Source organism: Alternaria postmessia (genome assembly GCF_024291825.1).
Source record: "Alternaria postmessia strain BMP 2775 chromosome Unknown scaffold_33, whole genome shotgun sequence".
In the NCBI taxonomy this organism is placed as follows: domain Eukaryota; kingdom Fungi; phylum Ascomycota; class Dothideomycetes; order Pleosporales; family Pleosporaceae; genus Alternaria; species Alternaria postmessia.
In genome coordinates, this window is record NW_026260106.1 from 253,022 (window position 1) to 278,915 (window position 25,894).

Here is a 25,894-nt window from a genome sequence, read left to right on the forward strand (position 1 = left end):
AATAAAGATTTGGGGGCGATTAAGGCTGCCATGATGCGAGATGATGATACGAGGTCAGGCACAATTCCGCTCGGTAGCTCTTGGCTCCGTTAATACTTGGACTGTTGGTGACCGCAACGCCGCAAACAAGCCCTAGCCGTCCTCCCACCACGTCTAATCTCACCATCGCCATTGCGGAGCACTGTGTTTCTGTATTCTGATATTACGGACCCCTCGCAGCGTCACTCGGCGGCCCGTCCACGACGCTACAGCCAGGCAAAACACGCTTGACGATTCGCTCGACAGCTGCCACCTACGCACAGGCAAGGGCTACCCGTCGCTCATTCCCAGACATCGCCAGAGACATTCTCGGCCAGCGCATGCGAGCGCACTCGATAATACGAGTCGCAGAGTCGTCTTCTGTCTTCCTTCACCCTCGCACTGGCTAGGTTGCTGGACTCCTACGCTCAGCTCAGCGGCCCCGGTCATGGTGCCCGCGCAACTCGGTCAGATAGCCTCGTGAATGACGCTTCCTACCGCACCGACACCCACCGCGCCTTCCTAGGCCTCTTCGTGCCTTCCCGCCGTCATGTCTTACTACGGAAACGGCCAGAACTACTACAACCCAAACATCCCTCACTCCAATGTGGGCGCCCAAGGCCAATATCAGGACCCCTACAACCGCCGCACGCCAAGCCAAGATAATGGCGATGCCGCCAATGGAGCGCCCGCTGGCTACGGGCATGTCCAGCAGCTCGACAGGCGCAACAGCATCGCCGCCCGCCAGAACGACGAGCTGTTCATAGGCGCCAACAGCTCCCCGCAGCTGTCTCAGGGCCCAATGTCGCCGACCACGGGCGGATATGGGGGTAGTTATGGCTACCAGCGGGGGCAGCAGCAGCAGCAGGCATACAACCCCCAGAACTACAATACGCAGCCCATAGCTCTGCCCAATCCCCAGCACTACGGCGGCGTGAGCAACCGCACCTTCGCGCCTCCCGTCTCTGTCTCGGCCTCGCACCAGCCCTACAACCCAGCTGCCTACGCTGACAGCAACATCGCGCCTACCAATTCCGCGCCGTATGGCTTTTCGCCTACTTCTCCCACCGCCTCATACCATTCGCCTTCGATATACCAGAATTCCCAATTTGGACGAGCACCCTCTGTCCAGAGTCGCGTGTCAGCTTACTCAACGCCAGCGCCACCACCGCTGCCAGCTCCTCCAGGCAGTGCGCAATCGGTCGGTGACGACTGGGGCGCCTACCCAAACCGACGACCCTCGAACGCATCTTCGGGGTATTACTCCTCGACCGCTTCGCATGCCCCTCTCCCCTCTCCACCGACCTACGATACTGGCTATGGCTCACAGCGCGGTGACAGATATACCTCCATGTCCGGCAATGCCCTCCCACCTACGCCCGAGGTCCCTCTGCATGGCTCGCCCCAGCGAACAAACACAGTCTCCTCGCGGCCGCTGCCCCCACCACCCCACGAGTCCGACAGCGACGAATACTTCTCACCGCAGAACGGGGGCTATCAAGACGAATTGTTCAACGACGTTATGAATATGACCGCTGGCGGCGCCCAGGTTCAGCAAACAAACGGCCAGTACTATAGCGAGTCCTCGGGCAGGAACGGCACAAACGGCGTGCAGCCTGGACGTGAAACTTACGCTAGTGATGAGAGCGATGTGGAAGCAGCTGCTGGTCTGGCTGCACTCCAGATGGCCGAGGAACAAGAGAGAGCAGACGAAGCTCGCAGGGCTAGCGGTGGCACCGGCCTGTTCAGCAACTACACATCGTTACATTCTCCTCAGATGCCCGCCGAACCAATGCGACAAGAAAGCGCAAGCGACAGCGACTACGTGGGTATGGACGTTGGTACATACGGTGGCGGATTCACGCCGTCTTTCAACTATGGCGGGGATCCAAGCCAGCTGGCAGCGGGGGGAAGCCATACAGCATCAACCTCAGGCTCGCAACGACGGTCCGACCCTCCCAACGACGACTACGACCCGATCCATCCCTTCCCATCCTTTTCGAGCAATGCGCGCGTTGACACATTCGGTACCGGTGGTCTGGAAGAGCCTAGCGCACGCCGGCGGAGCTACGACGAAGGCGATGAGGTCACACTCATGGATAGCGCATCTACCCTCTCTGGCTCTACACTCATGGGTCCATCAGCGGTGATGCCAGGCGAGCCACCAGACATGTTCTATCATCCGGGCATATCGAACCGGCCTCTGCCACCACCACCAGTAAACACCGGCAGGGGTTCAAGATTGAATCACCAAAGCAACAGCTCGACTGGATCCGGGTCGTACGAATACTGGCGTAACGCTCCAAATACACAGCGTTCTTACCCGGTGGATCCAAACGCTATGCACATGATATCTCCTACTGGAGCTCCCGTTCCCCGCTCGACTTCTCTTCTACAGCACAGCAACGCTCGGGATGCCATTCCCTTGCCGCGATCAAAGACAGACGCCGAACAAGGTCACAGACCTCGAGCTGCTGGCAACCGAAACACCTTCTATGGCGGTGCCATGGACAGCGACGGCAACACCCTTACCCCTGGCAGCGCTGAAGCCGTGGCCATCGATCTACCTACCATCCCAGCCGGCAAGCGATTCAATCCCGCCAAGCTCTCTAGTATCGACTTCAAGAAATGCACTGAGCCTTGGGCACTTAGCTCGATCATCTCATGGCTCAAGAGTATGACCGAAGGCGAGAACGACCTTAAGGAGGGCCCAATACAAGAAGGTCTCATCGCGCTCTTCACTCACAAAGTTCCCACCATGAACATTGCGGATGCCGAGACGCTCAGTAGCCGGGTAGTGTCTGAGATGTACAAAGCAGGCACACTTGTGCACGAGGAAGAATGGCTTAGGTTCTCGACCGCAAGCATGACTGGTGTGATATTCCAGCTCACTGGCGCGGGCTGCTATGCACCTATGCTGCACACGCATGCGAGTCCAGGCCGATGCTACTCGCACCACTGCCAACGGACACTTAAGAAGATCGATCTACATGCCCCCTCCGCTGCACCTCGTTCAGAAGACTGGGCCACGTTCTACAAGTTGAAGAAAGAAGACATTGAAGGGGCAAACAAGAAGGAAATCGAACGTCAGAATATTCTGCACGAAATCGTCCAGGGTGAGGACAAATACATGAATCGACTCGATGTCTTACGACACTTGTACCGCGACAGACTACAGTCTGCTCAGCCACCGGTCATTTCCCCCAAGAGGGTCAACAGGTTCATCCACGATGTTTTCAGCAAGGTAGACGCTGTACGAAAAGCGAACGAAGACCACCTCCTCCCGCAAATAAAATACCGCCAACAAGAGCAAGGACCATGGATAGTAGGGTTCAGCGACATCTTCCGCGAGTGGATCCGAAAAGCAAAACAGGCCTACATCGAATACGCAGCAGCTTTTCCATATGCATCCTTCCTTGTTCGACAGGAAGCGGACCGAAACATACTGTTCCGCACCTTCTTGGATGATGCCCAGAAGCACAAACTTTCTGAGAAATTGGGGTGGGACACTTATCTGAAGGGCCCCATCGACAGGCTGCAGCGCTATGGTCTTCTCATCGACACGGTAATCAAATATTCGACTGTGGACAATGAGGAAAAACGAAACCTCCAGATAGCCAAAGACGAGATCAAAGCCGTGACTTTGGAGTGCGACAGCCGTGTAGCAGAAATGGGCCGAAAAGTCAGCCTTACCGACCTGCAGGCCAAACTGATCCTGCGCCCAGGTATGCAGCGAGTAGAGCTCAACCTGGATCACCTGGGACGAGAACTCATTTTCCGAGGTGATCTGCAGAGGATGGGAGGCAGTCGGTTCAACTGGCTTGAGACCCATGCATTGCTATTTGATCACTACTTGGTACTAGCAAAGACAGTTGCTTTCCGAGAAGCAGACGGCGTCACCAAGTCTGAGAAGTATGACGTGTCAAGATTACCGATTCCCATGGATTTACTAGTACTTGAGAGCGAAGACGATGACCCCGTTGTGCGCTCTACCATGAAGGGTATATCTACCGTCACTACAGTCTCAGGACGAGTCGGTTCTGGGGTCGCCACAAGAATCAACAACAGCCCTGTACCCGGTGGTCTGCAACACACTAACACCTCCAACTCACTTGGGTCGAACAACACCAGCGGGTCCGGGAAGACTATGGTCAACGTCGCCTCAAACGATTCTACAAGAGACGAGAAGATCTTGTATCCATTCCGGGTAAAACACTTGGGCAAGGAGACTTACACTCTGTATGCACCATCAGCATCAAATCGTGCTGAGTGGTGCGACAAGCTCATCATTGCGAAGACACGGCATGCAGCTGCTCTATTCGCTCAGAACGCCGAACCTTTCAAGTTGCGTGTCATGGCTGATGCGGCCTTCGCATACGACAGCGCGATGCCATCGCAACGAGCTATAACTATCAAGGGAACACCGCTCGATCGCGCAGTCGACGATGTGGAGAAGCTTTTCGTCAACGTTGGGCGGCCCGTACCCATCTGCCGCGCCCGAGTAAATTGTGCAACAGCATTCAGCCAACCTTATGGCAAGCACATGATAGCCGTCGGTACAGACATTGGAGTTTATGTATCGGAGTTTGATAACCCCAGAGGCTGGTCTAAGGTAGGCGTTGTCTTGACAACTTGGTGATATTATGCTAATAATCACAGGCAATCCAAGTACCACGTGTGACGCAGATAGCCGTCTTGGAACAATTCAGCTTGATGCTGCTCATCTCCGATAAAGCACTGATAGCATACCATCTCGATGCCGTATGCCCAGTAAGCGGCGTGGCTCCCTCAAACGATTCTACACGGCGAGCACCCCAAAAGCTGTCGGGTGCGCGCGACATCGGCTTCTTTGCCACTGGCGTAATGAAAGACAGGACCTTAGTGTTCTACAAAAAGCGCGACGGTATTTCGTCGACCTTCAAGGTCCTTGAACCTGTCTACCAAAAGTCAACCGAGAAGAAGTCCAGAATATGGAAGTCAGGACGCACGGAGTTCTTCCGCGAATACGACGAATTTTACATTCCAGCCGAGTGCTACACAATCAACCTCTTCCACTCATCGCTCGCTATCTCCACAGCCAAAGGCTTTGAGGTGCTCACCCTCGACAAGAAGCAGCCGTGGTCCGTACCGGATCTGAAGCAATCCCATGTTGCCACCATCGCCTCGCGATTGCAGAACCAGAATCCTCTGGGTATGTTCCGTCTTTCCGATCAAGAATTCCTTCTTTGCTACGAAGAGTGCGCCGTGTACATCAATAAGAACGGTGACATTTCACGATCCGTCATCATGGAGTTTGTTGGTAAAGCGAAATCCGCCGCGATGTACGGACCCTACGTCCTCCTGTTCGATCCCGACTTTGTCGAGATCAGGAACGCACAAAATGGTCGTCTACGCCAAGTCATTGCTGGACGCGACGTCAAGTGTCTTGACGACGGACTCAGCGGAGGTTCGAGTCACAACAGGACGGTCAAGTTGAGTTTGCAGCATCCGCAACACGAGAGGAGCCAGGTTGTCGTTGAGCTTGTGCTTAATGAAGGGCAGAAGGAGTAAGGAGAGGATTATATACGGATATTCGGATGGTTTGCTGTGCAGCACTATAATTTCTACGGCGATACAACACGCTGCATGTACAGTGAGCAGGTGGAGTTACGGAGTCAGAACCTTGGGAGGCTGGCTATGGCTAACGCCCGGGTGTGACGCGATAAGCTTCGGGCGACTTGGCGCTCTTTTTTGCATATTCTTAGGCTATTGTTCTTGTTCTTGTTCGCGCGAAGGATACCTGATTCGTTTTTGTGGATGTTTTGGTCTTGTGGGTGGCTAGTTGTGCATGTATTGATGACGTCCGTGTGTCGAAACTTGCGGTCGAGCTTAGATAGTTGAATATGGTGATTACTTTACCATAGCATAGATTTAGCTCTCGACATACTGCTGCGCAACATTTTCTCGCTCAACCTTCCTCTCTATCCGCCGACAACTAGGATACATATTGCGGCGCAGCATATTAGCTTTGTTTTACTTCAGATGATACACATCAATACCTATCTTGACCTGCTTTTCTGTAGGCCATAAAAGAGGTCGCAGGCTTGAACGAATCGCTTGGTTGCTGCAGGGTCGATAGTGCGGTCCGCGCCGTAATACAACAGGAAATCGCCGTGCCGCGTGACACGTTGTGACCATCCAAAGCCAAACAGAATCCATGCTAGGAAGAGTGCAGTACATTCATCCCAACGAGGTCACTTCGAGGTACCCCACTGTCAAGCATAGGTACCATACAAGATGGAGAGGCTGCAATCTAGTTGAGGAACCAATGTAACTTTGTCATGTCGGGAACTTGGGATTGGGAACGATGCACGGTATGTGGTGCTATTCTGAAAGATTGAATACCGACTAAACAAGATTCAGAGCAACTGTCTCTCATACACAGTCGCAAACCCGGGTTTCTACGATGAGCTGAGCTGTATCGCCAGCGACTTCTACTGCATGTGCAGAGAAGTGGCGTGGGTTGAACGACTAGTCAATGGCGATGTTACACCACTGGCGTGCATCTCAGAGAATTGCGCAGAGCCCGCAAAGATAGGTATTGCCGTGAACTCTCAGTAGTGCATCTAGAAGCTGGCTGACTTTTTATAGCCTTCGCTGCCTCCGTTTCGCTCGAGTGCAGTAACCATGGTCTCGATATTGATACACTGATCGCAACGGACAACATACTCCTGACTTATTTTGATGCGCAACCAGCATCCACATCCGTGTCTCCACTGTCTACGAGCCCAACGGAAGCATCTACGTCCGCGTTTGTTCCCACGACTTCCTCGATGCTTACGATTACACGACCTTCGACTGGACAGCCAGTTTCCACACAATTAGCCGCCGAAGGCGCGAATACGAAAAGCGAAGGGCTCGGTGCGGCCGCGACAGGGGGACTCGCTGCCGGGATTACAGTTGCTGGTCTTGCAGTAATCGCACTGATAGCATGGTTCGTCATCCGCAAGAGACGTAAAGCAGCTCAAAATAGGGAAACGCCTGTGGTGTCGTCAATGCAACCAGATAGCTCCAATGAGAAAACGGACTACGATCCTCACCAGAACCACGAACCTACCCACGAATTACAAGGAGATGATCCGCCCACCATGTATAGTCACACAAGCAATCGGATGTCTGAACTTGACTCAATACGGCCTCCGTCAGAACTCGATTTGACCAGTCCAATATCTGAGCTCAGTTCGAATCAAACGGATCACGATCGTTGGTCGGCCAACACGCCCATGCCAACAAGTCCTTCAAGCCTTCCGGATGTGCAAGAGGATGAAGAAACGATTTCGATCTCGCAACCTGGTAGGTTCAGCCATATCCGGACTGCGAGGGCTTCGAAAAGCCATCGACGGTTTAGCTCTGTCTAGCCTTGTGTTCGATATTCGTGGCGATACTGCTCTTGGGGGATGCTGAGCTGGTAACCTTCGTTCGACTGCGTGACGAAGCAGGCGTGTAAACAGTATTTCCAGGTATAGCAGTCAGGCATCCTAAACGAATTGCATGTGAGACGTTCGTTGACGTCTTCCGCCAATACTTAGACGTTACGCATCATGCCCTCTTTCTCCTGCCACTTCCTTCTGTCCCGTTTCACAAATTATTTCTTGTTCTTCTTTCTCACTGACACAGAAGTATGGCCGAGGCGGCCAGTCCTCGATCGCTTCGTTGCATCATCACGGTGACGGCGCCGATACCACCGCTTCCAACCCAGTCCATTTCAGAACAGCGCACCTTGACAACGAAGTCCAGTACATTTTACTCTAGCTCGACAGAGATACAGTCTTGTATGGCGTCTTCTTCTTCTGTGACATCCTTGGGGACATACATCGTGGCGACAGTGATGAGTGTCTTTGCTGTAGTGATGTTCGCGTCATTGATGGCGTGTTTGAGGAGACGATGGAAGATGAATAGGCGAAGGCTGGGGCATGAGAATTGAGTTCTGGGCGTGGACTTCGAAAGGGGAAACTGGCTCAGTCATCAATAATAGTCGCACGAAGAAGATCCGGGACTGAATCTACCCTCAGGCGCTAGAAGCTTGCGCCCGGTGACTGCAGTTGAAGGCTGACATTTGTAATACCCGATCAAGTTGGTAGTCCTCCCGCTTGCTCTTTCATGCTGGGTCGATTGGCGAATGCGAGGCGTTTGCCATACTGTTTGGGGTCACACGTCGGCTTATACAAGGTATCCTAGCATCTTTCCATTTGCTTCGCGCACTTGACAACGGACTCGATGTTGGTAACGATACCAAGTGCTTGGGTACGGCCCAACTTCACCGTCGACTCTGGAGGGCGGCGGAATTGTCGGCCAGAGCGGTCCAGTAAATCCTTCGGGTGTTGGCCAAGTAGATAACGAGCACCGAGTGACCTTGGAGATCGCCAATGCAGACAGAGGTCGTAATCTTGGTGTCTTCCAGAAGCATGTGCTTAGCGCCAACGTTTCCAGACCAGACCATGACTGCATCCACTAAGTGAAAATCTTACCGACAAAGCGCTAGAGAGACATTTTGTTAGTGATTCCATCTCACAACGAAGAAGATGAAGTCTCCGGTTTTGATAGGGTTATCTCTTGCGAATGTGGATCGGTCCGACGTGTGTCGGGTGCGGACGAGTTTCTAATATTTTAGTCTTGGTGTGGAGCTGCCGAGCACGCGATATGTAATGTGAATTGAACAATGCTGTCGTGAGAGCGGCAATCAAGACTGGGTCCTTGTGGGCGCTGTGTGGAGTCTAGCTGTGTCGGGGTCTAGGACATGGCACCGTCAAGCGCGTCAACTCCTGCCACCCCAAAGAGCTGCCGGGCCGTGCACGAGCCGCCTAACGAGACGATGCGGGGGGCAAAACCGCCGCGGCTGACCTGGCAGTCACGCAACCATTAGTTCAGCTCCGCCGTGTCTTTACACCCGCAGCATCGCCTCATGCAACGCTGTGCTCCATCAGGCTGGAGCTTCCGTCTCTATTACGAACGCAAAATAACACACCCGAGGCTATTCGTAGGGCGTTGCTGATGATGGCGCGCTTTTTGTCGGTTCCCACAGACGTCAAATATGTCCTTATCAGACTACCAGCGAATTAAGGATAGGCAACAAACTTGGCTTGTCATGCCAAGGTCACCGCCAAGATATGCAGAGCAGGGTCAGTCCCACCAGTCCAACTGCATCAAGAAGGAGATACACGCGGAGAAGACAGACGCACCACCATGGCTCGCTGAACCGGGCGATTGGCGCTGCGGTCAAGACGCTCTAGAATGGATCTCTTCCCGATATTGGTTGATTCTGGTTTTACGCGTTCCACACCATCCCTTCACTGCAAACCTCTCTGCTTGGCCGTCTTGGGTTACTTCGCCCGCCGCGACAAGCCTCCCGGGTAGCTCGTTATCAGCACCGTTCCTTGGGACCACTATCTCGCCCTCCCCGCAGCCTCGGTCGTATAACAACCGGTCAACCCTGCTGCTCAGGCGCGCTCAAGGCTTTCTCGCTGCCTCACTCGCCTGTTTTTGAAGGACTTGTCGTCGATATAGTTCCTTTTTCCCCAACCCCAGGGTTTGAATTGCTTCACCTTCTTGGGTTCGCGCTCGCGCCCCCGCAATCACCGCCCACTCTTACCTGTGCGCGGCTGTTACCACAGCGCCCCATAGAGAGATAGTCAACCAGACTGGACACACCACATCTCGTTCAAAATGGCCATCTGGAACCGCAAGTCGAGTTCCTCTGACGGCGCAAGCCCTCACAACTCCGATCCTGAGTACGGTGTCAAATCCGAGTACCAGACGACGACCGGACAGGTCCCTGCCGTTGACAGTAATGGCGTTGCTGTCCACGCCGACCACTCGCATCTGCACCGTGGTCTCAAGTCGCGTCATATTACTATGATTGCCATTGGAGGGGCCATTGGAACTGGTCTCATCATCGGTACTGGCAAGGCTTTGGCACAATCTGGGTAAGTCGCGCAAACCTGCGTGTGTTTCGGTTCAAACTAACGACAACAGTCCTGGTTCAATTCTCATCGCCTACACTTCGGTCGGTCTCATCGTCTACGTCGTCATGACTGCTCTTGGCGAAATGGCTGCTTGGATCCCTCACGCTTCTGGTTTCGCTGGCTATGCTACTCGTTTCTGCGACCCTGCTCTCGGTTTTGCTCTTGGATGGACTTATTGGTGCAAATATGTCATCACAACGCCGAATCAGCTTACTGCTACCGCTTTGATTCTCCAGGAATGGAAATCCAGAGATGAAGTCAATCCGGGTGTCTGGATCGCAGTTTTCTTAGTCGCCATTATCGCCATCAATTACTTCGGTATCAAGTTCTTCGGTGAACTCGAATTCTGGCTCAGTTCAATCAAGGTCGTTACGATTGTAAGTGCTTTACTTTTAACACTCAAGCTTCAAACTAACTTGCAGAAAGGTCGGTGTCATCTTGCTGTCGTTTCTCCTCGCGGTCGGTGCTGGACCTGGTGGAGCGACTGGTTTCAAGTACTACGACGACCCAGGTGCTTTCAAGCCGTACATCACCACCGGATCTGCCGGCAAGTTCTACGGTTTCTGGAGCTCTTTGGTCAATGCCGTCTTTGCCTACCTTGGTACTGAACTCATCGGTGTCACCGTTGGTGAGGCCCAGAACCCACGCAAGACCATCCCTCGCGCGATCAAGCTTACCTTCTACCGGATCTTGTTCTTCTACTGTTTATCGGTGTTCTTCCTAGGAATGATTGTACCTTACAACTCCGAGGAGCTGGCTTTCGCAAACAAGGCTACTACTGGTGCCTCCGCTTCGCCCTTCGTTGTTGCTATCAAGCTTGCAAAGATCCCACACCTTCCAGGCCTTGTCAATGCTTGCATCTTGCTCTTCACTTTCAGCGCCTCGAACTCGGATCTCTACATCGCGTCCCGTACAATCTACGGTCTCGCTGTCGAAGGCCATGCTCCCAAGATCTTCCTCTGGACCGACAAGCGTGGTGTACCCGTACCTGCTTTGCTCGTCTCTGCGCTGTTCTGCTGCACTGCCTTTATGAATGCCGCAGATGATGCCAAGGTTGTCTTCGGCTACTTTGTCAATCTTACGACCATTTTCGGACTTCTATCCTGGATCTCGCTTCTGGTGTCACACATTTGGTTTGTTCGTGCGCGCCGCGCTCAGGGCATTACCAACGACCAGATGGCCTACCATGCTCCATTCGGTCTTATTGGCTCCTACATTGCGTTATTTTTCTGCATTCTCATCGCTTTGACAAAGAACTTCAGCGTCTTCACCAAGGGAAAAGACTATGGCAGTTTCGACTATAAGAACTTCATCACTGGATACCTTGTAAGTTCCACAACCTATTCCATCCAGCTTCGTTGCTAACCTATCACCTTAGGGCATTCCGGTCTATCTGATTTGCATTTTCGGTTACAAATTCATCATGAAATCGAAGATGGTCAAGCCTCACGAAGCCGACTTTTACACTGGCAAGGCCGAAATTGATCGTGAGGAGGAGGCTTTCCTTGCCCATGCCGCGGAGAAGAAGGCTACCGAGGGCAAGGGCAGCAGTTGGTTCTACCGAACCTTCGTCGCATGGTTGATTTAGAAGCGTTACCAGCGGCTCCATTCGTTTATTCATTGGATACCATTGCCATGCATGAAATACCAAAGGTGCTGTCGGTGACCTCACCTAATGCAACAAAATAATTTGATCCTACCAAAATCTCCAAATATTGGTCTTCCCAACATTTTTGCCATTCTGTCTGTTTCCAGGGCTTTTGATGTGTAATTGGTGTAATGCTGCTTTGGCTCGTGATTTACATGTCATTGTCCTTCAACAAGATATAGGTGCTTTCGCACCACGAACATCCGAACAATATATGTGCAACTGTGTCTTTACTCGCGAATTGCGTGTATTGCATACCATGTCGCCGCCTTCTCCACTCGGTGGGTTCGTCTGCCAAGCCAAATCGCGATACCCACTCCGCTGTGTGGATCGCGCCTGCCAACCCAGCACAACTCTGCAACTCACCAACACGACGTCGCATTAACCTCATAATTAAGCTCACGCACCACCGCATGGGAGAGATCCTTATCAGAGAGCCAAATCGTCAAGCAAACTACAGAGCCTTGGATTGTTGCCGTCCTTGCCGTCTGGGAGACTCCCTGAGGGGCGGGTCGATCGGATGTACGGCAACCTCGAGCTTGGGTGCTGGTTACCCTTTGTGATGGGGGCACTTCAACACCACGCCCTAACATCGCAGCGTTATCGGTCTTCAACACTACATCAAGTCCCTATGCGCTAAAATCATGTTTGACTCTTCGCAGTACCGCTAACAATCATATACATGGCGCCGGTAATTGCCCTCCGCGTCAGTGGAGTCCTTCTTGGTCACCTGCACAGAATGCACAACATTGCGACATGTACGCATCAACTACCTTCGCTTGCGTTATCCTAAAGCAGCAGTATACGAAAAGGCAAATGGTGCGCCGACTGCCTATTCACGGGCCCTCTGGGCCCTTTCTGAGGCCAACATTGCCTGCTGCACTGCACATTTCAGCCTGCCGACGGAGTTGACCGCGCAGCCTTACGACGCACGCTCTCATGGTTCGAAGAGTACGTGACGCCAGATTGCCGCCCTCTACGCGCGCTTCATGAACCACCACAAGAGGACGGTGGCTATGGTGGTACTATGGCATCACGGCTTTCGAATGACTGGTCGGAATTGAGGTCGAGTCAGTCGTTGAGAAGACGGACTGCAATGCTATTGACGTGAGTAGCACCGCGAAGGGCACGTTCTCTGTACGCCCGCCGTAAATTTGGACAACGGACTAGGGTTCATGCGCCTGGTTTGTTCATGGATAGGCAATTTTCCCACGATTTCGGCGCATCCTGTGCTCGCCTATCGTTAATGACGCAATTCTTCTACAGATCTCTCATGGCGAGGACGCCCAGCAAACCTTATTTACATCAGGTCTGTGGGAAGGACTCAACATGCCGGGGTAGCTAGTGTGAAGCACTACGTCTCGTCGTGCTGTGCCACTTTCTATCGGGCTCGCCGTTCTCTTATTCCCTACCTTTCACCTAATGAAGAAGCGTCACCTGGGCTTCACGATGCTTGTTGGAGTACCACAATGACTCCGTAGCAGTCAACGTCCTCTTGCAGGCTTAGATGCCAGCATTACGACGTACACAGTGAAGCGCTCTTCACGATGTGGGTATTGGATACTGGTCTTTCAACTGTTAGGCACTAAGAGAAGGGACTGGATGAAGCACGAAGGGCACATCTAATCTAGCGCGCGCCCCTTCTAAGGTGGACCAAGGTTAGCATCACGGGTGTTTTAAGAGGCAAATGATTATTACCAAGTCGTTTGAAGCTTCACATTCTCTGGAGACGCATATATACTACTTACAGCACCATAGTTTGCTGTTGTATGATCAGTCAACAACAAGCACACTCAATCTCAAGCTCCATCACCACCCACAGTCATAACGACCGAGAACACTCAGATCACACACGATATAAAATCATTGCTTCAAGCATCTTTGTTCGGTATTAAAGCCATTGTTCCAAACTATCACCACGAACTCGACCAACACGATATAAGCTGCTTTAAGCAAATATGAAGCGATCGAACTCCCCCATCGATAGCAGAGAGTCTACCAGTTTCAAGCACAATCAAACCTCTGATCACCACTACGGAAGCAACGAGCATTGCATCGAACACAAATCACCGAGTATGAAACACGTATCTGGAGATTTCGCCTATCAATTTCATGAGTCGCAATCGGGGCTCCAGTATCATCCCATATCTACGGACGTCTACGTTCCCTGTGCTTCCGCGTCCTTGACGGTGAATTCTGGCTATACTCAAGCATGTGGAGGTTTCATTGCCGTCCCAGACCACTCGGAAGATATGTGGACATGTCCAAACTGCGGTGCAGAAAATCCGAGCTGGCAAACGTTTTGCCCTTTATGTTAATCATAGAGTTCGTGGGGATAGCCATCTGCCGCCTCAGCTTATCTTGTCGTCCATTCCTCGCCTCAAGTCCTTGATCTCCTTTCTTTCTATATCAAGGAGGCTTGTGTTGTTTCTTCTTAGATGATGGAGTTACGGCGTCTTGTACACGGCTCAATCTTTCATCGTCTTCTTTTTTGTAACCTCTATTGCCTGGTATTTCTTCTTTCACTTCTAACTTTGTCTTATTAGTCGGTCTCTCAAGCTCTTAGTTCTTCTCGCTGTCGCTACCGTTTGCTACTACGTTGCCTCTTCTAGTTTTCCTTTTGTAGTTTCCAACGATCATTTGAACTAGGGCGTTGGCAGTGGGCGATGTTAGCATTCATATATCAATGACAAATCCTTAGACTTATTCCATCCCAAGGCCGTGGAAGCTTCTCACACATCGGTGTTTAGTACCTACATGATCCACTGCTCGGTACAACAAGAGATTTCCAGCTGTGCTTCACGGAATGAGCTAGCTCAATCTTTTCTTCAACTTGATCGCTCTCTTGAGCATCTGTGCCTCATTCATTTGCGCCCATCCTGCTTATTTTGTTTATCACAACTAGTCTCTCTTTCAGATAGTTGTAACATGTACAAGACAAAATCATAGGTCAGCCTCTTCAGCCGAGTTGTTTGTGCGCTATACATGCATAGAGGTCCCGTGAAGCGGAACACTTTCCGTCTCGCCCCGGCCTCTTACCCAAACCAGTAACCCGCCATCTGGAGCGCCCACTTACATCGCCCCCAACCAGCAAAAAGTACCGTTCATCACCTCCGCTTCTACCCCAGCTTTCCCCAGGTCCACATGCCTCCACTACGAAACCCCTTGTTCTCACTCAAGACTGGACGGAAAAAGTCTTGACGCACGTCGAAGGCTTCACTCGTGCATGATAAGTGGCCGGACGGTAGGTAAGAAAAGTTAAGAGGGTGGGGAGGGGCTGGGCGTGCGTCAATGGCGGAATTTATTGTATGACCGAGCGTGTGCTTGTAAGGGCGGGTTGTGTACCCGCAGCGTGAAGTCGATGCTTGTTGGATATTCACGGCAGACGGTGATGGTGCGCCCCATGGGGGTGGAGACGATGGATAATCAACATGCAGTGTCCGCGCTCGCGCGAGGGCGTTGATCAGCGGCTCGTGGCTTTTATGCCGTGGTTTAGGACGATCCCCAGGTTTTTGTGTTTAGAGCTAGAGGGTCTTTACTTCTTGGATACCCTTATCGTTGCGCGTTGTCGCTGGCGATTCCCTTCTTCTCACAAAGCTTGCTTCGCTTATCGCTAACGCTGATACCTACACACCACCGCCACCATCATGGACGAGAAGCCTACCATACATCGGCTTTCCCAAGCCAGCGATTCTCCAGATAGCACGTCCATTCACAGGGATCGCAAAGCCTCCATCACGTCTTTCGGCCATGGGAAATCGAAGGCTGAAGAGAAGGAGCGTATCGATGCATTGGCTACGAGTCCTGGTGTGACGATGGCATCTTTCGCCCACCTTGACGAGAAGAAGATACTGCGAAAGATGGACTTGCGCCTCATACCAATGTTAGCTCTGTTGTACCTGCTGTCCTTTTTGGATCGAGGAAACATCGGTAATGCGAAGATTGAAGGGTTGACTGAAGATCTCAACATGACTGGTGCGCAATACAACTGGTATGCTCTTCGTAATCCCATCGCGGTCTTGTTTCGATAGGCTAACGACAAATTTAGGTGTCTAACAGTGTTCTTCTTTACGTACGCCTTCTTCGAAGTACCATCGAACCTCTTGCTCAAGAAACTTCGGCCATCGATTTGGCTACCAACCATCATGGTAGCATGGGGTATCGTCATGACACTCATGGGGATAGTACAAAGCTACGAGGGATTACTCATTGCGAGAATATTCTTAGGTGTAACTGAAGCTGGGTATGTTCTTCTTCTCAAAACCACATCTCCCTGTCTTCTCTTCGCACAAAACGTATCCTGCGAGCGACTGAACAGCTAACTAACAGTCGCTACGAACAGTCTGTTTCCTGGAGTAGCCTATTACATAACAATGTGGTACGCCCGCCATGAAGCGCAGTTCCGCCAAGCCCTCTTCTTCTCCGCTGCCTCCGTCGCAGGCGCCTTCTCCGGTCTTCTAGCATTCGGCATTGCACACATGGACGGTGTAGGAAATCTTGCTGGTTGGCGTTGGATCTGTAAGTATCCGCGTAGGGATGGTATATGAGACATATACTAACTTTATACACTTATTCTTAGTCATCCTAGAAGGAATCCTCACTGTTATCGTGGCAGTTATTGCATACTTCACCCTCTTCGATTTCCCGGAAACCGCCTCCTTTCTCACGGAAGAAGAACGCGCTTTTGTTGTCTACCGCCTGAAATATCAGAATTTCAAGGAAGAGGTAGATGGCGGCGTTAGGGTAGCACAGGATGACAGTTTTCAGTGGAAATTTGTCAAAAGCGCTTTTCTGGATTGGCAAATTTGGTTGAATGTTCTGGTATACTGGGGTATGTCTGGTCTTCTATCTCATCTTTTGATAGGCCAAGCTAATAGAGCCAGGAATCGTATGTCCACTATACGGCATATCGCTCTTCCTGCCCTCGATCATTCGCGCACTCGGATATAGCTCCTCGACAGCTCAACTCTTGACCGTACCCATTTACATCACCGCGTCCGTCCTTGCTGTTGTCGTCGCATACTACAGCGACAAGGTTGGCAAGCGGTATCCGTTTATCTTGGTATGCCTCTGCATTATGGCCGTTGGTTTTATCATGTGTATCGCAGGCGGCAGCGTACCAGGACTCGTATATGCAGGTGTCTTCATTGCTGCTTGTGCTCTTTATCCGGCATTTCCAGGAAATATCACATGGCTCAGCAACAATTTGGCTGGAAGTACGAAGAGAGCTACAGGACAAGCTATCCAGATCGCCGTAGGTAATTTGGCGGGCGCCATGGCCTCCAACTTCTATCGTGCAGAGGATGCGCCGCGATATCTTCTCGGCCACGCTCTTGAGCTCGGATTTATCGTGGCGGGTATTCTAGCATTGCTGTTCATAGTGTTCAACTACAAGCGCATCAATGCGAAGAGGGAACGACAGGTAGCCGAAGGTGCGCATAACGGGTATAGTCCGGAGGAGCTGGGCGCGCTCGGTGATCGGGCGATTACGTTCAGGTATTTCCTCTAGCCTGGGTGTTGTTAGTCTCGTACTCTAGACAATTAGCATGTGTGACCGCGTACCCGTTCGCTGGATGTCGCAGATGTCCAGAACGACTAAAAGAGTATCTCCTCGCCTCGACTTCTCTTTAACTGTCTGATCATCACTCGATTATGCTCAGTAGTCTTGTATGCCTGTTTCACCCGTGAGCACCTTCTCCTTGCCCTCCCCATCCGAGTCAAAGTCGCTCTCCATGCTGTCGAAATATGCATCCTCCAAGTCTCTCTCCTGCTCAGGATCATCGTATTTGGGGTTCTTGTCCACCAATTTCTCATACTCAAAATCCTCGTCCCCACCTCTCAGGAAACGCTGTGTCATTTCGTCCACCCACCACGCCCTCCCTTCTTCCTTTGTCATTTGCACATCGTCCTTGTCCTCCTCCACTATCTGGCCCTGTGGTCCTCGGTTGTATGTGAAGAGACTGTTTGGGTCTGGCTGTGAAAGCGCATCCTTCTTTGCTTCGGCGCGCCACAGATCCGTGGCCATTTGACCAGAGAAGCCCTTCTTGCGCCCTTCAGTTTCACGTTCGGATGCGGTTTGGAAGCGACGTATAAGACGGTCGTAGAGAAGCGGGTCGGCGAGTTCGAGCGACGAGTCGGAGAAGTATTCGGGGTGTACCTCGAGGTAGCGCTTGCGCCTGTTCTTTGCTTGGAGTCGTTGGGCGCGTTCGTCTTGTTGTTGGCGTAGTTGGTCGCGGAGCAGCGATTCGTCTATGTCGTCGTCCATGGCTACATCTTCATCTACAGGTGCCGGTGCATCACCGTTGGTACTGTCGTGAACGTCGGCGGGGTTCTTGGCTTCTTCCGACGCGTTCGCTGGTCGTAGGGCGAGAGACGCCATCGTGGGTGATCCCGTCATGTATGGCATGCTAAGGGGACTGAGACTTCAGAGGTCCTCCCACTGCAGTTGAGGTGTGAGGAGCAATCGATCACGGCGCGCATCCTCAATCTCGCAATGCTTGGTAATGACGCCACACGCGGTATTAGGCGCCACACTTTAGTGCGAAACGCGCCCAGTCGAAACGAACTCCACCTTAATGATCGCCAGTTTCACCCGTGCATCAAACAATTCAGCCAGGAACAGCTGGCCTTCTGGCTTTTTAATCTCAACGTCCCTTCTTTTCCTTTTCCTGCCTTATATCCTTCTTTTGCGTTGCGTTGATCCATCTCGTCGTTCGCAGGCCGAATACCACTATCACGGATATACGGTCCGTGTAGAGTGGGCGAAGACCTTAGGTCGCTTGGAGCATTTTCGCAATATCTGGTCTTTTCGACATTGAAAATATACTGTCGTTCTTTTTTTATCGCAAAAGTTACCACCTCAACTGGATCAAGAGATATCGCATTTGATTTATAGAAAGAGATAGAACAGGAATTTCACAGCATGTCACCAAAAAAGACCCAGAAGAAGCCGAAGGCAGTAAAAGAGGTGGAACCACAGGCGCAAAATGCTTCAGCATCAACTATCCTCTTGAATGTTGGTAGAGCGGCAGCACTCCTCCTGGTTGCAGGTTTCGCATCACCAGTTTCGCAGCTCAATCTATCACCGGTCTATGGATCAATTCCTGCATCCCTACATCACCAACGCACGATGACCCTCACTGCTGTTGGAGCTCTTATCACGCGACGCGCTTTGAAGAGCTACGTATCTGCAAATGTCGCACAGTACATCGCTGTAGTTGCGTACTGGACCCCCGTCATTCAGTTTCTACTGTTTCCATACAGCGGAAAGATCGGTATCGAATATGGACCTCTACTCATCGAGTCCCTGACATACTTTCCCCTGCTATTCCTCTCAGTGTTCGCTGCGGCCGATCTCCTGGAATGCATCGACATCACTGGTATCAACCCCTCGCCTATCAAGGAGGTCATTGTCCCTACGGCATCCTACTTTACCGTGTCGACCGTGGCCAAGATCAGCAGCGCTCTCATCCCAAGCTTCATCGGAACATCCGTTTACTTTACACGCGTGGGTATGCAGATGCTGCTTGCGTCAGCATCTGCCTTCTTTAGCCCATCGCGTGTCATCCTCTTCGCCTTCCCAGCAATTCTGCACACGCTCTGGACAAACCCGCATCACCCTTCAGCTCATGGTCTCCAATTAGCAAACTCCACGTTGCAAGCTACACAAAACTACACGCTTCTCGCTCGTCAGGAATCTGTTACGGGATATGTATCCGTCCTCGAGAACCACGCCGACAATGCTTTCCGTCTCCTTCGATGTGACCACTCTCTCCTTGGTGGCGAGTGGCAAGTCACACCGCAAGCTTATGCTAAGGGTCAACGGCAACGGGAATCCATATTCGCGGTCTTTGTCCTTCTCGAAGCTGTCCGTCTCATCGAACCGCCAGTAGACACTCTACCTACTATCGATGATAGCAAGAAGTCCGCTCTGGTAATTGGTCTTGGTATCGGCACGGCACCTAACGCCATGATCAAGCACGGCATCAACACTACAATTGTCGAACTTGACCCTGTAGTCCACCACTACGCCACGAAATACTTTGATCTGAGCCCCGATCACACCGCCGTAATCGACGACGCAACCGCCTACGTCGCGCGCAAATCCGTATCAACACCAGGCAGCTTCGACTACATCATTCACGACGTCTTCACTGGCGGCGCAGAACCTGTCTATCTCTTCACCACAGAGTTCATGCAAGGCCTCTACGACTTGTTGACACCAGAGGGTGTTGTAGCGATCAACTACGCTGGTGACCTTACACTGGGTTCGACCAGACTAGTACTAAACACCATTCACGCCATCTTCCCTGCCTGCCGCCTCTTCCGCGATTCTCCCGCACCAGAGGAACACAAAGAGGGTGAAGCTGATTTCATCAACATGGTCATTTTCTGCGTCAAGAACGATCATGGGCTAGGCAAAGCGGCTGTTAAGTTCCGTGATGCGGTTCCAAAGGACTTCCTAGGTAGTATTGCACGCACAAATTTCCTTCAGCCGCAGAGGAAGTTGGAGGTCAAGTACGATTTCGTCAGCAAGGAAGATGGAGGTAGGGTTATGGGTAACGCGGATGTTGGCGAGTTGGAGAAGTTCCATGAAGATGGTGCGGTTAGTCATTGGAAGATTATGAGGTCGGTGTTACCAGAGGGCGTGTGGGAGATGTGGTAAGTGGGAAGTACGCAGCCGTAGTGGGTAGAGCTGCGTGATGATAGAGTGGAAGAGAAAGACTGTTGTACACGACGTGGAATATATACTAGCGACGATAGCTGATATTCAACTATTGATAATTCAGAAGACGCGTTGAAAGTGATTTATCGTATCTTGCATTTTCACGCATATTACTACATGGAAAACATTACATATGTATACGCAATACACGCATGTAGCAAGAAGCTTTTCTCTTCTCAAGTTTGTTAACAACGACCTTCCATTCCATCTCCTATGACGCACACCGCAGCATGTGCCGTATACCCGACCACACCTACTGTTACTCTCCACCGCTAGTCACACCCCACGCATCTCGTGCAACTCCACGTATCACGCGTTTCACCCCAACCTATCACTCTTATGCTAAGCATTCGCTTCGAGACACCTTATGTGAGATAAGGCGCACTGGGCGTAAACCTTAATGCCATAATGGTTGCATAGTATCGGGCGTCAAGGTGGACACGTGCCGTGCGATGTAAGGAAGAAAAAGTCCATCACACCGCACTCTGCAAGGTGATGCGGCAGGGATGCGCTGTGCATTGCATGACTTCAGGCAGATCTGCATGGGTGAAAGAAAACGTTGTTCGGAATTATTAATGCGGAGTTGGGGGGTGAGCGTATAGGAGTGGATGGAGGTGTTGGGTAGGAAAGAGTATGTGGATTATGTATTGGTCTTTTGCCAACGTGATCTTCGTCCTCGTGTGCTGCCATCCAGATGTGCATGCGGACTTGTTGAGAGTACAGGTATCTTTGGTCCTCATGTGCTTTAATTAACAACTTTGTTCGAAGGGCTTCATGTGTGGAAGAGTTATTGAGGTTCATTCGAAGAACCCATCTCGTGGGGGTGTGGACAGCCAAATATACGTCATTGATGCCTACAACCACAACCTTCTTTTCAGCCGCAACAAGCACGGGACAGAGAGCTCGGCCGCGCCGCCTCCCGTCTGCTTGCCATGCTGTTCATAGTCGTGTGATATCCAAGCTGAGCTGCACGCGACACACCACTGCAGCAACGCGTTACCCCGCCCACTCGCGTAAGAAGTCGGAAGGCCGAATAGTTGAGACGTAGTCAGCTTCGGACGTATCGCCGATTCTCTGCTCCGACCAACGCGCCGATGGTGACATGACGCGGTTTCTGTGTTACTTCGGCTCAAACGCTTGATTGAAGCTCGGCGGAAGTTTGGCATACTGTGAGCGAGGATGTGGACGACGGCCTTGACTTGTGCCCCGCATTCGAGAAGCATGTTTGGGAAATCGCCCAGCGCCGCCCGCTAACGTGCTGCGCCAATGCTTCGTTCCATCAAAACTCAATCGCGCACTGTCAGCGTATTATCTTCCCCACGTGTTTTCGTCGAGATGGTCATTTCCTTGGGTCGGATTCGCGTCTTGTCGACTTACTCCATGCTCTGATCATTCCCCACGTTTTGATGACATGCAGATTCCGTATTCGCACACGCAACCTTAGGCATGCGCAACATAGCGGGCGTTGTACCCGTTATACGCCACCCACTCTCAGGTCTACGATCGCAGCATTGTCTTGTTCCGCGCGCGACTCATTTTCCTCCCTCGCCAAGGCAATCGACCAGCGTTCCAGAGACCCAAGTATCTCGGCGCCACGTCGGACGGACGGGCCATTAGCAAACCAACCGTCCTGATTCCCATCGCAGCGATGCAAGGTCGGGATCCAATGCCCCATAACAGCGAAATGTGAGGAGGGTCGGTGCGGCCGCTATGCGTTATGACGAAAGCTACAGATGTGTCAGAAGATAGGGTTTAGCGATAAAGAGCGGAAGATCAGCACAAGCTATCGCTAGCTGCAAGTTGCGCAATCATAATTGCTCCGAAAGTCAGTGGAGGCAGTGGAGCGTCGGTGTGTGCTACTAGGGCAATCGCCGTTTTGCGCTTTCTGCAGGGCTGCCAATGATGTTGATCGTGCGCGCAACGTGTGTTTGATAGGGAAAGATGCTCGGGAGAAATGGGAATGGAAGGTTGGACGAGAGATGAAGATAATGCGATATGTCGATCGTTTGAAATGAGCATTCGATGAATACTGCAAGAACTGACATGCTAGTGAGACAAGAATACAGTGCAGCACCGAGACTGTAAACGACACAAGATCCGCCTTTTGACCCGCTATGCTCAACATCCAAGCGCCGTAATGCAGTGATCGTGAAACAGTAGTCATCAAAAAATGCAGTTGTTGTTATCGTTCGCCCATGTCAAACCGATGAGTGAACGCCTTTCCAACCTTATTCTCCGGCTTGGGTGGAATGTGGTGGTGAAGGTACTTTTTCGGAGCAGCGGTCCTAGCACTCGATGCCTTGGAAGCGTCAAACGTGATCTTGGGGTCATCGTATGTTTCCGGACAGCAGCAGCCAATGTTCTTAATGCAGGTAGTTTTGAGTACTTCCTTAATCGTGATGCGTTTAGAGGGATTCGGGTGCAGCATCTTCAACATCAGTCGTTTGATAGATGGGGGCTCGATGAGGCTGAAAAGCTTGCCGCACTTTGGGTGGCCGTCGATACCATCGAAGATATCACCATCTGGGTGACGCTCCAGCCATGAATCCCAGCCCTTCTTGAATCTTGCATAGTACTCGAACTCAGGCTTCGCAGCCTGCCATGGGCATCCCCCAAAGGTCATGGTGAGGTAGACAATGGCTGTTGACCATATATCTAATGGACGCGGGTCGTAGCTGTGGTCTTTCTCGAGTACTTCTGGAGCGATGTAGGGCAGACTGCCGCAGATGCCAGGCGCAGATAATCGGATTTCGCCCATGTTCTTCCCGCATTCACCACCAGACGCGCGAAGCCCAGGATGCTCACCGCTAAAAACTTCTGCCACGCCAAAATCCGAGATCTTAAGATGGCCTTCCTTGCTAAGAAGCAGATTCTCTAGCTTGATGTCTCGGTGAGCTATGCCGTGGCTGTGCAAGTAGTCGACGCCCCGCAGTAATTGCTTGAAAAAGCACAACCGATCGTCCCGACTATAAAACCCTTCCGCACCACCCGCGAAAAGCTTCCGTTCTACTAGCGAGTAGATCTCTCCATATGTACAAAACTCCATTACGTGATTCCAGCGGCCGCGATTCGTGCATAACCGTACGGTTTCGACAATATTCGGATGGTGCAGACTCTTCGCAATGCTGTATTCGGACTTGATCTTCAAGACGTAGTCTTCCTCGGTTTCGTCCTTGTCGCGTTCTCTGAACTCCTTTACAGCTACTAAATCCTCTTCCCTGGTTATGCCACCTCTTCTTGCCATGATCCGAACTTCAGACGTTGCACCTTTGCCTAGAATTTTCCCCCTCTTTCCAGGCATCAAACTCGAACTTTTGAACTCCTTATCCAGCTCGCACCAGTCTATTATGAAGTCATCTGGGAGATTTATGCTAAGCCGCCGTGCCTTCATGCCCACACCTTGGACGGCCGGCTTGGAGAAAGTAGTTAGCATACCAGCGGTGGGCTTTTCTGCGTTCTCATCAATACGTGGCACTTGTTCCGTACTTGCTGACCGTCTCCGTGAGAAACCCGACTTCCTGGTAGTAGAATTCGCATTTCCACTGCCTGCCCAGGTGACACCAGGTCGAGGTCTGCTCATGCTTGCCAGGCCGGTAGAGGATGCAGGTTTTTCGCCAAGTCCTGGTCGCTTGTCCATCGATGGTCTGCTCATAGGCGAGCCAGACAAGGGCGGGGAATTTGCACGGGAAGATTTATCCGAGCGTCGTGTGAGTGAGAAGGAACTCAATCTCCTACTTTGCTTGGGGATATCGACCGCTGGTGTTGCTATCTCAGCTGGTCCATCTACACCAGTCTTGACAATGTATGTGTTGGTCTCTGCCTTTGTTTTGGGAGACCTGTTGGGCGTCGAAAAGTTAGGAGTCTCGGATTGGTTACCTCCATCTCTGCTTGAATGTCCTCTGTGCAGTTTGCCGCGGATTAGAGAACCCAGTTTTCCGAGGCCACGCTTCTCTGGTGGTGACTGTCGCTCGACCTGTTGAGGCGCCTGAATGCTTGGTGGGCTTTGGGCATTTTGGGGCGCTTCTTGGGAATGTGACTTGTTCTCCATGTCGTCCGTGGTAGGGCGTGGGGTCGCGAACACGTCGTCTACAGACCCATCATCGTCACGGAAGGGATGCGAGAAGGGTGAGCCCTCGCTGGTATGGCTGGTGGGCGTGAGAGGCTCTGCGGGCTCGCTTGCGGTGCCGGTACTCTCGTCCTCCTCTTCAATAGCAAAGCGGTGGTCGAGCGGGCGTGAGTCGCGGTAGCGAAGTCGGTCGGAGAGTGTTTGCTCATCGAAGGAAATCGACAGTTGCCGTGGCTGTTCAGCGACCATCGGCATGGTGAAGGGTGACTGCTGTTCTCCGATTGGTCGGCAAGGGACCGAGCGTTGTCGAGGGTGAATGTTGCGGATACGGGGATACGACGGGGTGCTGGGATTTGTCGCTACGCACGCTGGAGAGGGCTCGGACGGTTATACGAGCCTTCGAGCGTACTGCACGAATGCAGGTGTAGGGTGGGCAGCAGGAGCGGGGTGTGGTAGAAATGTTGCAATTGTGACAGAGCCATATACACAAAGTGCTATGGGTGACTGGGGAAGAAGAATTATGTTGCGTCGGAATGTGGTACCGACGACACGCGATTGAGGTTTGCAGCGGCCGAGGGGTGAATGTCGAAGGGTCCAGATGCAGGCAGGCAAGCGACAGGGAAGATGACGTCCCTCTCTCCGCCTTGCTCGCGCACTTAACCTTGGAATAGCAATCAGGCCAGACAGAGACGGCAATGGTCCCAGAAAGTATGAGCAGACGGCGCCCGGGGCCTCGCGCAATGATATGTGGGCTCCAGAAGTCGCAGAGAGGGACTAAACTCTCTTTAATTCACGCCAAAAACACCCCGGCCCAAGTCCCCTGCGCAACCCCCACAGCGCCAGAGGCCACCTGCAGGCCGGATGCACGTCTTGCAAAGGCCGCCCAGTAATGCTCTTACACCGTGCGCTCTGCCCCAGGACCCGGACCTTGCGACCACACACCAGCGCCGTATGATGGATGATGTGCGTCGATGATCGTAGACTGCAAAGCTTGACCGCCCGGCTTGTCTACTTACGGCCTTCCCTTTCATCTCCACAAAAGCCCAAACGAGGCTCACGTCTAGCACGAACCCGCGCTTCCGACACAATGCAACTACGTCTTGCAACCAGCCACCAGGCGTTTACTAACTGAACCACTCCGATACGCCATCGCGTGACGGCGGCCCCCCTTGATTCAGCAGCGCTTCCTATCGCCCCTCCGCCTGCCAGACGAGAGACAGAGCCCTGGAGAGGGCAATGGGCATCATGCTGGCCTTGCCTGGACAGTGGAAAAAATGCCGCACCCGCCTTTGGATGTGGTCTGAGCTGCTGCAGTCATCATCAATGTGCTTCAAAGACAGCCTGCCGTCCTCTGTACACCGTCTGGTCGTAGGCGGACGCCTCCGTGTCCGCCGTGCCGACATTCGCTCTCCTTGCGGATGTGCTGCTTGTGCAGC

The 25,894-nt window shown here is 52.2% G+C and overlaps 7 protein-coding genes across 7 annotated transcripts; 5 read left to right on the plus strand and 2 right to left on the minus strand.

Moving 5' to 3' along the window:
• Positions 1-568: 568 nt before the first annotated feature.
• J4E82_006007 (uncharacterized protein) lies at positions 569-5,568 on the plus strand (the record flags this gene model as incomplete). The annotated part of the gene is made up of 2 exons (XM_051732267.1): positions 569-4,630; positions 4,678-5,568. The coding sequence occupies 2 exons, from the start codon at positions 569-571 to the stop codon at positions 5,566-5,568; spliced, it is 4,953 nt and encodes a 1,650-aa protein (XP_051588058.1).
• Positions 5,569-6,338: 770 nt separating this feature from the next.
• Positions 6,339-7,415, plus strand: J4E82_006008 (uncharacterized protein; the record flags this gene model as incomplete). The annotated part of the gene is made up of 3 exons (XM_051732268.1): positions 6,339-6,371; positions 6,421-6,595; positions 6,649-7,415. 3 exons carry the CDS (start codon positions 6,339-6,341, stop codon positions 7,413-7,415), a joined length of 975 nt encoding a protein of 324 aa, XP_051588059.1.
• A 2,305-nt stretch (positions 7,416-9,720) lies between these two features.
• On the plus strand, positions 9,721-11,607 carry J4E82_006009 (uncharacterized protein; the record flags this gene model as incomplete). Its single annotated transcript, XM_051732269.1, has 4 exons — positions 9,721-9,980; positions 10,030-10,396; positions 10,446-11,345; positions 11,398-11,607. 4 exons carry the CDS (start codon positions 9,721-9,723, stop codon positions 11,605-11,607), a joined length of 1,737 nt encoding a protein of 578 aa, XP_051588060.1.
• A 3,707-nt stretch (positions 11,608-15,314) lies between these two features.
• On the plus strand, positions 15,315-17,176 carry J4E82_006010 (uncharacterized protein; the record flags this gene model as incomplete). Its single annotated transcript, XM_051732270.1, has 5 exons — positions 15,315-15,658; positions 15,716-15,910; positions 16,010-16,185; positions 16,247-16,507; positions 16,551-17,176. The coding sequence occupies 5 exons, from the start codon at positions 15,315-15,317 to the stop codon at positions 17,174-17,176; spliced, it is 1,602 nt and encodes a 533-aa protein (XP_051588061.1).
• Positions 17,177-17,323: 147 nt separating this feature from the next.
• Positions 17,324-18,046, minus strand: J4E82_006011 (uncharacterized protein; the record flags this gene model as incomplete). Its single annotated transcript, XM_051732271.1, has 1 exon — positions 17,324-18,046. The coding sequence occupies one exon, from the start codon at positions 18,044-18,046 to the stop codon at positions 17,324-17,326; it is 723 nt and encodes a 240-aa protein (XP_051588062.1).
• A 543-nt stretch (positions 18,047-18,589) lies between these two features.
• Positions 18,590-20,332, plus strand: J4E82_006012 (uncharacterized protein; the record flags this gene model as incomplete). The annotated part of the gene is made up of 1 exon (XM_051732272.1): positions 18,590-20,332. The coding sequence occupies one exon, from the start codon at positions 18,590-18,592 to the stop codon at positions 20,330-20,332; it is 1,743 nt and encodes a 580-aa protein (XP_051588063.1).
• Positions 20,333-22,574: 2,242 nt separating this feature from the next.
• On the minus strand, positions 22,575-24,713 carry J4E82_006013 (uncharacterized protein; the record flags this gene model as incomplete). The annotated part of the gene is made up of 1 exon (XM_051732273.1): positions 22,575-24,713. One exon carries the CDS (start codon positions 24,711-24,713, stop codon positions 22,575-22,577), a length of 2,139 nt encoding a protein of 712 aa, XP_051588064.1.
• Between the last annotated feature and the right edge of the window lie 1,181 nt (positions 24,714-25,894).